Genomic DNA, 12,233 nt, shown 5'->3' on the forward strand with positions numbered 1-12,233 from the left:
TGCTGTCCCTCCATCAGCCCAGCTGAAGACTGAGCCACAATCCTGAGGCTTTGCAAGCGTAATGTGATCGTGTCACAGTCAAGACAAAACAAGTTCTTGAAACAAACATATAAACACTTCCAAACACTTCCCTCGAATGTACACACACCCTTCCTGTGTTTAATAACCTCACTAACAGAGGATACATGCAGTACATCAGTAGATCTTCTCTTCCGCCGCAGTCATGTCCGCCCGATGCAAAAGGGTCCGCTGCCAGCCACGGTGCTCGGTGATATCACCTGCGCTTCTCTTTGTGACAGACGGCCCGCCACGGCCTCTCCCAGCTGGAGAGACCAGCGCTGCCACTCTCGAACCAGCAGCCGGTGAAGGGCTCCCTTCCTTCCCTGGGACAGGGAGGTGACACGGCCTCACCCCCGGCGGGGGCCGGGCGCCCCGTCCAGGCCCCCGCGCTGGAACATGGCGGCCCCTCAGGACGCGGCCCCTCAGTGGAAGGTGCGAGGAGCCCTCCCTGCCATCCACGACCACCGCGGGGCGGCCCGGGGGGCCTCCGCGACACGGCCGAGCGGGCAGGTGCCGCCGTCCTGGCCGCTGCCCGCCGTGCCCCCCCCCCACCCCCAACGGACGCCGCCAACGGACGCCCCGCCTCGCCCCGCCGGCAGCCCCGGGCGGTGTCGCCCGCGCCCGGCCCCGCTCAACCTGCCCTCCGCGGCGCGGCCCAATGGGGCGAGAGGGCGGGGAGGAGCGGCGGGAGCTGCCCCGGCCGCCCCCGCCCTCCTCGGCGAAACTCGGTGGGAGCGCGGCGGGGTGGCAGTGAGAGGAGAGCCGGCGCTCCGCATCGCACCGCGCCGCACCGCACCGCACCGCACTACACCGCCGGCTCGGCGGGAGGGGGATGAGCGGCGGCCACTGCGCTCCGGCACCTTCCCGCGCCGCCCCCCGCGGCACCTGGAGCCGCCGCCGCCCGCCCGCCCAGGGCCGCCCCAGCGCCGCGCTCAGTCCTCCTCGCCGTCGGTGCGAGAGGCGCTGAGGCGGCCGGGTTCCGCCGGGCTCCGCTCCGCGCTTGGGCCCCCCCGGGCTGGGCGGCGGAGCGCCGCGGTCTGCGCGGGGAGAGGCGGCCGCGGCTCCCCCCGCTACCAGACAGCACCCCTCTTCGGCTCCCTTTTTGGACCTTTTTTTCCTTTTTTTTTTAAACAAAAACACACCACCTTTTTTTTTTTTTCCTTTAAATTCTCCCTCATTTGAATTTTTATTTTCACGCCCCTGCCCTCCCTTACTTTGCCTTTCCTTTTTGGACCAGCTCCTGCCTTCATCACTCGGCTCCCCGGCGGCAACGCAGTGCGGGCACCATGTCCTTCGACCCCACCATCATGCCACCTGCGAACGGCTCCGCCAACGGGACGGCCAGCGGGGCCGAGGGTGGAAAACCCCCCACCATTCCCACCATCATGTTCATCTTTGGCGTGGTGGGCAACCTCATAGCCATCGTGGTGCTCTGCAAGTCCAGGAAGGAGCAGAAGGAGACCACCTTCTACACGCTGGTCTGCGGGCTGGCGGTCACCGATCTCTTGGGGACCTGCCTGGTGAGTCCGGTCACTATTGCCACTTACCTGCAGAACCGCTGGCCGGGAGGACCGGCGCTGTGTGAGTACAGCTCCTTCATCCTCCTCTTCTTTGGACTCTCTGGTCTCAGCATTATATGTGCCATGTCTATAGAAAGGTACCTGGCCATCAACCATGCCTATTTCTACAACCATTATGTAGACAAGAAGCTGGCAGGGCTCACGCTCTTTGCCATCTATGCTTCCAACGTGCTGTTCTGTGCCCTCCCCAGCATGGGGCTCGGCAAATCTACCTTGCAGTACCCTTACACTTGGTGTTTCATAGACTGGCAAGCAAAGGAGGCCACCCATGCGGCATATTCCTACATGTACGCCGGCTTCAGCTCTTTCCTGATCATGGTCACCGTGATCTGCAACATCCTGGTGTGCGTGGCCCTAATTCGCATGCACCGCCAGTTCATGCGACGCACATCCTTGGGGACAGACACCACCTCCAGCCGTTTATCTGACTTTCGCAGACGCCGGAGCTTCCGTCGGATGGCCGGAGCAGAGATCCAGATGGTTATTCTGCTCATTGCCACTTCCCTGGTGGTGGTCATCTGCTCCATTCCTCTGGTGGTGAGTAATGTTGTGCAACCCTTCTTTTCCATCACCCGCACCGCTGAGTCTTTTCTCCTCCTAGTCTGTGCTTGTAGGACAGACTTCTATTTAGCTGGTGCTATGAACTGTTACAGTAACATAAAGGCTGTTAGGGTACATGCATGGTGAGAGAAAGTTGTGTTGATTTGTTTACAAGAAAAGAAACACACTTATCCCAAGTCCTGGGCTCCTTTGATTGGTTAAAATACAGCGCCAAAAATTCTCAATAATTTTTCCGCTGTTCAACTAGACTCTACTTAGCCAAAATCTTACTGAGAGCTTTAAAGTTCACTTTAAAGTTCACTTCCAAAATTAATTTGTGATGAGTGAGGTTTGGGTCTGGCCTACATTTCTGCATGTTTATTGTGTTTGAAAAATGTGCACGCTGTTGCTGAAGGGTGCAGCAGTCCTTGATGTGCGGAAGGAGGAGAGAGCTCTGTTCGCTTGGCACCAGCAACACGCAGAGTGCTTCACACCCAAAACCTGAGCCAAGGTTCCCCTCTTGAGGGATTCACCCACCATCTCTGGGGTAGATCCCACACAGACATCCCTCCAACAGCTCCGTGCTGTGGGAGCAGTGAACTCGGTGCAACCACCCGTCAGTGTAATGCTCAGTTAAATGAGAGTTGGAGGAATCTGGCCCACATAAACCTAGAGATTATACCAAAATGTCAGACAACATTACCACTAACTATTTGCTAATTTTCTGACACAGATGATCCAATTATTGTAATTGAACTGAATGTGCAGGATCCACTTACTTCTATTCCTGCACCTTATCTCCAAGGAAGACAAAAAAACCCCAACCCGGAGCTGGAGGCTCAGTTCTTGCTTGCCACCCACCATAATAAAACTTGGCGAACTTCTCTCCTCTGCTGGCTCAGAGACATTAAACAAATAGCTGGCTTGCCTTATTTGCCACCTTCTAAAAGACGGCATAGGGAGCCAAGCAGTGGTTGTCAGACAAAGCGTTTTTAGAAGGTTTGTTTTAAGGTAGGGTGATACCTCTGTTGTAGCGGGGCTACAATGTATGTGAAATACAGCTGGCCAGCTGGGGATGTGGAACAGATAGTGTATACCACGGTAAGGAAGTTTAGAGAAGTACATGTGAACAGGACTCAAGAGGTCGGCGAGGCCATCCCCCTGCTCCAGAGGAGCTGTAATCGCAAGGGTCGGGCCAGTTTTGCCACATTACTGACATAAACAGGAGCCAGTGAAGTGTGGCTGTGCTGGAGTGCCAGCGCACTGGCTGTCGCCGAAGGACGTCTCCTGTCCTTCGGCGCTGTCACTTTGCGCTGTGCCGTGGCATGACCGAGCACGGTGCCACCTGTTTATTGCTTGATATCTGAGGGATGTCAAGAGGTGCTGCCTGAGCTGCACGCAGGGTGTCCCCGGGAGGTGCACGTACCTTAAATGGAGAAACCGCGCACAACCTGCTGTGCAGTCTGGCTCCAGAAACCGCAGGGGTAAGCTGACTTGCTGCACCAGGAGGCATCAGGTCACAGAGTGGCCAAAACCCTGACAGTACTGTGGGTTAACAGTACTTAATTTGACTAATCTAGTATTATAACAGCTACTTCACAAGAGAACAATACTGCGTTTTCAAAAGAGAAGCTGGTAAAAGCAGAGAATGTGTTCTGGGAATTAAATAGTGTCGTAACATGATATGGGGTACGAGCTGATGGACTTCAGCAATTTCAGAAGAAAGCCAAACTTTATCCGGTGAAGGGGCAGCTAGGGGAAGTCTGAGAAGTCTGAATGTGAAATGTGAAGTGAAATTGTTCATATCCATTTGAAGCTAAGCAGTCTTTTACAGAATATTAAAAAACAACCAAAAAAAAGGGAAAAATGAGGAGGGAGGGGTTACCAGAAAGGGAACGTGAGTCTCAACAGTTAAAATTAATGAACCTGGGTGGGGCAAAAGTTTTATTATTTAAACAGTAACTAAAAAACTTGCATATAGCAGAAGGTATGTGAAGGTGCAGGTGATGAAGTTGTGTAGCTCTTTCAGACCTTGGTTTCAGTACTTAAAAAAGCACAGTGTATAAAAGCACTCCATACCTTGGGAGTGTTCACGTAACTTAGCTTTTTCCTGCTAAAGCAGCACATTTTTCCTATATCTGAAATGAAGTAAGAGGCTGTCATTTCACTTGGATGACTAAGAAAAGAAAAAGGAAGCTTTCTTTTGAAAACAAAACACAACCACATATATACACATCATCACAGTGTCCAGTGTGGTTAAATTTCTTCATTATTAAGTAGCTTTTATAAGTTATTTGCCTCCTCCTGGCAGGAATAAACTATAGCCACATATGCTTCTTCGTGCCATGATGCACTGCTGTGTATGCATATAAGCCCTCGGTTGCATATAGACTGGGGTTGAGAATTGAGATACAAACTCAAAGAAGTGACACTTTTTCGCTATAAATCCCTAGAAATAGCCACCAGCAGAGAGAGGTAAATAACTAATATAGATGTACATTTTTGATGACTTGGCGGAGTTTTAGGGGGCTCTCAACTGAGCGCGAGGCTCATCTATAAAAGGACAGCCTGGCAGTCACCAAGAACAGGCAAGTGGCAAGGTGGTGGCGGTATGATTCTAGATGCACAAAGCAGGCTCAGAGGGTGCTTTGTGACTCAAGTTTTCTGATGAGCAGACTTCCTACTGAAGATTTCAGCTGAATAAACCATCACTTAAGTCAAAGCAAAGCATCTTCTGAAAGAGGGACATAAACCTCTAACATTTTAGAATGAACGCTTTCACAACATAATAAAATAGCAGACAGAGGCAGTCCAGCAGGCTGCATTTATTAGGGTTTGACAAAAAGTTTTCAAGTCTTAAAATATTAAATGGTCCTGAAATAATAAGAAAAGGATTGTCTTGATTTAAGAAGTGGTTAAAGAACAGTAAGCTGAGTCAGAGAGAACAGCAGTTTTTAATAATGAGCTGCTCCAGCACTCAGTTTACAAGTAGGGTTGTTTAGTGCCTTAATGATTTATTAATCAAATCAGCAAAATTTTACAGTTACAAGTGCTGTAACAAAATTATGGGAGATAGTGCGAAGTGCTGAATGAACTTGACAGAACTGAAGGCTGATCAAATTTACCAAGGAAAGAAAAGTTGAACAAAAAACATTAGTGAAAGGAAACTTTTGATAGAACCTGATGTCTCAATGCACAGAAAGTGGTGTGAAAGACATGAAGAAGCATCTGACAATAGTTTAAAAATCAAATAAGGAAAATACATAAATTGTGTGCTGAGTCTTGTCTGCACTCCACACTGGTTGTCTCATCTTTTAAAATATTGTGGGTTTAGAAAATAGAATTGGATAGAGTTAAAAGTAGGGAATAACTTAGATTAGCAGAGAATTTGTCAAGAATAGAGTAGAAATTATTATCCAGCCTTTAAAAAAAAACTAAACTCTTTCAAGAGTAATAGGCACACACTACTCAAAGTCTGTAATTCCCTCCAGCAGTCTGTCAGATACTTTTAAGATTTTTAAGGGCATGATCTTTTCCTAACAACTGAACACTGTTGTTAAATTACGGTGAAGTAGAAAATAAAATACAATGTTTCAGGGTGTACAGCTGATTGATTGCATTAAATAATCAGAAGTTTCTAACTTAATGTTTAATTAATTTAAAAGTTTAGATTTTCTTTTGGCTTGGTTGGTTTTGACTTTTCTCTTTAAATATCAGGGACTGTCCGCAGCCAACAGCAAGGTCACAGACACGATTTTTGAGTAATGGAGTAGACACCAAGCAGACACCAAGGCCTTGAAGGGCAAAGGTTATTGGCTTGTAGAGCTGAAAAACTTGTTTCTGCTTACTACCGTACGGTTTTTAAATTTATCTTATCAGTACGTGGGGAGATTTTGAGGGCAGGTGGAAGCTATGAAGACAATTACCAGTGTGACTGTAACTGTATAAGTCACTTTACAGTACTTCATAGGATTAGAAATCATGATTTGTGTCTGTTAGTAAAAAGGAGAAGCAGCAGATGGCAGACAGGACTCTGATCCTGCAAGTACCTATCACTTGAGCACGAACTCAACATACCTTGGAGCTATGTGCTTCTTAACAGAACTGCAAACAAACTGCTAGTACTTTTGAGATACATTGCCGGAATTTTACAGCTACAGAGCTAACATGGCAAAACTCATTCTTTTGAGAATTGAATTGTTCTAATTTGCTTCTTTCTTTAATTAGGATTTCAAATTGCACAAATTCAAGCATCGGATTAGATAAGTTAGTAGTGAATTCCACTTACTCGGCACTCACTTAGAAAATGCAAGGCAATATCCTTTATCGTGCTACCTCCTGCAACAGAAGACTTGTAGCCAGAACAGATACATCTCTCACTGTTCTTGTAGATGATACATTAGTCAATGCCATTTCACAAGTGTGTAAAGAAATGATAAAAACTGACATTCCAACACAGATTAATTTTTACCTTATTGTGATTAAGATGTAATCCCAGCAATAGATCCGAACTGGTAAATGCATTAGACATTCTGGGGAGCTTCTAATAAAAGACACGGGACCTTTCTAGGAAGTAGAAACAGTTTTGTACAGTCTAAAGTTTTCACTAAATACATTCATATAACCTATACGTGCCGTATATCAGTCAAAAGGAAATAAAGCGTAGAGAGATAACATAAAGCAGGCTGCACTGTGCAATTAGTGCTTGTCCTTTTCAGCCACGGAGTAAGCACTTAAAGACATTTTTGTCTTTACGTAAACTCTACCAGGTAGACAGAGAAGGTGAAGTAGGTACCTCAATTTCATATGCTGCTTATCAAAAGAACAATCCCACTATTAAATCACTGATGTGTAACTCTATCTACAAGTTCAAAAAAAAAAAAAGCAACTCAGGTCGCCAAAGTTGGACTGTGTACTTGTTCAGCTGTCTTCAAAGTGTGCCTTCTGGTTCTGTGATCTGGATGAATTTATCAGCAAATACCCCTCCCTGTCACACCTCTAATCTTCCCGGTAATGACTGCATTTAATTGTATGAGCTGCCAGAAGGCCTCCACTGCCACGACACTGTCCTTTGGACTCCTGTCTCTCAGGGCACGTACCAGTGATCAACTGGTCAGATACACAGACCAGCATTTACACATTCAGGGTGTATTCCCCTGCATAAGGAAATCTCAGTACAGAAAAAGAAAAGGAGCATTTGGAAAGAAATGTCATTATGGCGCGGGTTAAATCCCCTGTGGAAGTTTGACCTTTGTCTGTTTATACGTTTGACCTCTTATCATTTTGGAGGGGAAAAAAAAATCTCACACAAATGGCCAAGTATTTCAAGAACAGATTTTAGCCGATGCCAAACAAACAACGTTGTGTCAGCTTATTTTTCAGCCTTCCCAGTTCAGGAATCCCAACTACTGCATTTCAGCTCTAGCGCCAGTGCGGCTAATGGCAGCTTTTCTTGCACAAGCTTATAAATTGAGCCACAAATCTTCTCCCCACCTGCCAGGTTAGCCAGCGGTTGCCCATTCCCGTACTGGCCGGCCTGCCGTGGGATGCGGCTCCGCGCAGGGCAGGCGGCAGGGCTGCTGGCAGCCTGGCCTTGGGGCGCGACGCGGTGGCGTGGGACACCCATCCGTGGGACACCTGTGCCATCTAGTGGTGCGCTCAGGGAAGGTGTCGCTGGGTCCGATGAGACTGGCTTCCCTGTGCCACCCCACACACCAGCAAACGGCAAGAGATTTTAATTGAGGGCATTTTTAAGGAGTCATCAATGAATTCCAGCCAAACTGTAGGTATTTAAAAATTCTGGCCTTTGGAGGGGCTGGTCTTGTCTCAGCCAGTGATAGGTGGAATCACAGAATCACAGAATGGTTTGGGTTGGAAGGGACCTTAAAGACCATCTATTTCCAGCCCCCCTGCCCTGGGCAGGGACACCTCCCACTAGACCAGGCTGCTCAAAGCCCCATCCAGCCTGGCCTTGAACACCTCCAGGGATGCCAGGGATGGGGCATCCACAGCTTCCCTGGGCAACCTCTTCCACTGTCTTACCACTTCTCTCATCATGTAGTGATAAGTACTGGACAGGAGGCTAATATTAAATAAATAATGAACTAATTTAAAGCAAGTGAAGCTTAGTAAGAGCTTAATAAAAGAAAAGCTCATAAAAATAAGTTAAATACGTATAGAAGTACTCTTTGCAGTACTTGAATTGCATTTTTGGCTTCACAGAAAAATAAAGTCAAATTAGTTGTCAAAAAGACATCTGCAGTGTTAGAAATCATGAGGAATGTAACTGGGAATAAAACTCAGATCATTATATTGCTGTATAAATTCCAGATTTTCCCATATTTTGAATTTCATGGGCAGGTTTTGTTACCCATAAACCTAGAGAAATGTACTGAGAAAGAAAATACAGGCAATCATCAATTTGACAGTCAGTTTGAGGAGACTATATGCATAGTACTTCCAAAGAGGGACTCTGCATTATTTTAAACATACTTCACTGATAGCTTTGGAGCACACTCAGTCTCTGAATTCCGACAAGCCGAGTGCCGCCACGTTGCCATGCTGCAGGAAAATTCCTCCGAACAGAATTGTGAAATTTTTAGCCAGACTTCTGCTTCTCACACAGAACTTCAAATAAAAAAGACTTAAGAGGGCTGTTCTAGTTTGGTTCATTTATTTAAACACTTGTCTGTAGCCTCCTAGCTAGGCAAGACTTGATTAATTTCAGGAGTCAAGGATGAGATTTTAAAAACCTCACTATTTTGCTGCTCTCTTTTTATTGTAACAGATAAGATAATTAAGGGATTTATTTTGGTTTACTTTAAGGAGTCTGAAGAGAACAGCATCTTTGATTATCAGTTCTTTTTGGTGGTTTTCCCAGGCCTTCCTGTAATTGGACACTGCACAGGTCTTGCTAAAATGGAGAACAGCTATTTGACAGTGATCATCATATTGCAGGCAGCAAACAGTTGAGGGTATACAAACAATTCCAGTAAGGACAGGTGCCAGCACAATGCATTTCTAAACTTTGGAATCAACAGCTCTGGGCTTGTTTCCGGAGTCTAGCGTACTTGAATAATAACCTGTGTTTCAGTTTGTTTCTAAATAAACAAATTACTAGACCTTTGCGAGAGGAACCAGGTCTCCTCAGTGGAGTCAGATTATCTCTTTACAGGTAGCGTAAGACTTGAAGTATACCGAGGAAGCAGGATACAAGTCTACATCTTTGCTGCTGGGTTCTATCAGGAGAAAGGAATTTTTAAAAACATCAGCCAAAAGTTGGAGGTTCAAGGATTACTTATGAGCAGATGGAGAGAGAAAGAGCCATTCCTTTCCTACATGTAACAAAGGCAGCCAATTTACAGCGGACTTTGTGATTTTTTTTGCTGTTTTCAAAAATAAACGTACAGCTGCCGATCTGAGATGCCTGCCTTTGCCAGCCTCTTCTCTTGTCCTAGCTTACAGCAGCAAATCTAGATCTCTGTCTTGAAATGTAAACTTTGATTTCCTGATGAAATTGTATAATTGTGTCTTTCTCTTCCCCAATCTCCTTGGGCAGGTCCGTGTCTTCGTGAACCAGCTGTACCAGCCGGAATCAGTGAAGGATGTGAGGCAAAACCCTGACCTGCAAGCCATCCGCATTGCCTCGGTGAACCCCATTTTGGACCCGTGGGTCTACATCCTCCTGCGCAAGACTGTACTCAGCAAAGCCATCGAGAAGATCAAATGCCTCTTCTGCCGCATTGGAGGGGCTCGGAGGCAGCACTCGGGGGCCAATTTCAACTGCGTGGATGGCCGCCGGACCTCCTCTGCCATGTCAAGTCAGTCACCCTCCTTCATCTCCCGCGAGCTGAGGGAGATCAGCAGCACCTCACAAACGCTGCTCTACCCGCCGGAGTTGAGCGAAAGCAGCGTCGGGGGTCGTGTGCTGCTTCCAGGCCCCAGTGCCAGCCTGGCTCAGTCTGACACCACGTCTGTAAGGACACTGCGTAGCTCGGAGACCTCGGACTCTTCACAGGGGCAGGACTCTGAGAGCGTCTTCCTGGTGAATGAGGTCAGGCCTGGTGGTGGGGCCAGCTCTGCGTCCAAGGGCAGCCCTCTCCAGGTCACCTTTCCCACAGAGACATTGAATTTATCAGAAAAGTGTATCTAGATAGCCGTGAAAGGCTTCAACCCTGGGGATACTTCCTGCTATATTGGAAAAACTGGTGCAATAGATAGGTGTTTGGCCTATTTGAGGGGAGAGGGGTTCAGCTGTGCTCCAAAGGGCTATTTTTCTCTTGCCATGTGATGGGTACGTTTCTTTTAGACTACTGAGGACTGTGTGGAACAGACACTGCACTTGGGCCCTGCCATCAGAAATGGTGCAAGGCAGGTCTAATGGGACTGGAAACATGAACTGCCTTATCTTTTTTGGGACACAGGAAAGCTACTGCGCCTCTGGAAATAGAAAGACCCATCACTTCCTTTTTTCTTTCTTTCCCTTTCCAAATCTGGTAGAACTGTGTTATCTCTCCCCATGGTTGCTCAGCTATCAAGAGTTTAAGCTTCTGGTACTAGAGCTGAATGTCAGGCAGCTGCTAGGAACTGGACACAGCTACTCTGAGAGCTGCCTGGGGCAGGATTTTAAAGTGTCTCACTAAAGCATGAAAATGTGAATTTTTACCATTGTATATATATCAATCAGGATTGAAAATATTTAAAAGTCTATTCTTCTCTATGAGAAGGTTTTTTATTAATACAAGGTATGTAGTAACGATTGCCAGCCTTCTCTTCCCCTAGTATTTCCTGCTGATAAAAGACATTCTTGGTTTAGATTTGTTATCCAAACTAGATTCACAGCTGATGAGGTAATTCTCTAGCTGAGAATACATAAGCACTTTCTGAGTGAAATGGGAATATCTGCGCTATTTAGGTAGAATAAGAAGACACATCCTTTCAGTTAATAATATTTCTTTTCAGTATATGTATATACTAAAAAGCCAGGTTTTATTTATGTGCTGAGAATGTTTCTCTGTGTAACACATCCGTGCCTCTCCGAGTACTTTGGCCCACGTTCTGCGCACACTTAGGCACACACTTAACATCACCATCAGAGTAGTCCCTCTGCTGCCAGGGAGACTCCTTACATGTAGAGTTAAGGACATATAGAAGTGCTTTCAATATCAGGGCCTAAAACTTTCAACCCCTGGTTAATAGTCTTAATATTCACTTTAGTTAAAGCACCACTGATGTAATAAAGGTATTTTTTCATAACATTTATCATTTTACTTTAAATAGTAAATAGAATTTTATGACTGTGTAATCTGATACTCCATCAAATAAATGTACAAAACCATGGAAGCAGAATCTTCATTTAAAAGTATAGGTTATATAGAAACATATCCTGGTCTTGCAGCCCTTGATAATCATTTGTTCCTAGAATTTTAATGGCAAACACATCACCAAAACCAGCTGTTAACCACTGACAAAACGGAGTTTTGTGTTTTATGTTGTAAGGGTTAGATCTTGTTCCAGAAACACTGTTTATCAAAGTAATTCTGTACAGGTATTTGGAGGATGTTTTGTCAAATACTAAGCATGTTATGCTGCTTAAAGTGTTTTCATGTGAAATGCTTTATTGTAATCTTGAGCCTTATGTTGGTATGTTTAAGCAGTTGTACTGACCAAAGTAATTTTGGAGACCATGATTAAATGGAAACGTTCTGCTTGATCTTAGAAGTTTGTATGAGTCTGCCATTCAGTGCCAACTCCTTACCTTAACAAGCCTCCCATCTCGGAACGCTTTGCGCTCAGCTGCTCTCAAAACATACTTTGTTCTGTAAGTTTCCAAGTTTCTACAGAGTAATCACCATTAGCAAAAGCCAGACATCTTTCAAAAATGTCCCCAAGAGCACTGACACAACCGTGAAAATTTTTCATGCAAACAAACAAAAATGAAAAACTACACTCAGTTAAATCTCAGTCTTTTTCCATTACTGTCCTTTAACAAGGGAGTATCTGAGCTTATTTGCCGTGATACATGTAGAAAGTGAAGTTAAATCTGTGCACAAA

At 45.9% G+C, this 12,233-nt stretch overlaps 1 protein-coding gene across 2 annotated transcripts; it reads left to right on the plus strand.

Moving 5' to 3' along the window:
• Positions 1–792: 792 nt before the first annotated feature.
• PTGER4 (prostaglandin E receptor 4) lies at positions 793–11,896 on the plus strand. 2 transcript variants are annotated; one of them, XM_074569423.1, is made up of 2 exons: positions 793–2,177; positions 9,739–11,896. In XM_074569423.1, the coding sequence occupies exons 1-2, from the start codon at positions 1,347–1,349 to the stop codon at positions 10,330–10,332; spliced, it is 1,425 nt and encodes a 474-aa protein (XP_074425524.1). In that variant the 5' UTR covers positions 793–1,346; the 3' UTR covers positions 10,333–11,896. The 2 variants fall into 2 exon arrangements, with proteins under 2 accessions (XP_074425524.1, XP_074425526.1); XM_074569425.1 differs by having other exon boundaries at positions 9,760–11,890.
• The last annotated feature ends 337 nt before the right edge of the window (positions 11,897–12,233 follow it).

Source organism: Larus michahellis, chromosome Z, assembly GCF_964199755.1.
Source record: "Larus michahellis chromosome Z, bLarMic1.1, whole genome shotgun sequence".
Classification (NCBI taxonomy): Eukaryota; Metazoa; Chordata; class Aves; order Charadriiformes; family Laridae; genus Larus; species Larus michahellis.

Coding starts and splice junctions, on each gene's coding strand:
- PTGER4 (XM_074569423.1), top strand. CDS start 1,347: ATGTCCTTCGACCCCACCATCATGCCACCTGCGAACGGCTCCGCCAAC. Junction 2,178..9,738: donor TCTGCTCCATTCCTCTGGTG/GTGAGTAATGTT, acceptor CTCCTTGGGCAG/GTCCGTGTCTTCGTGAACCA.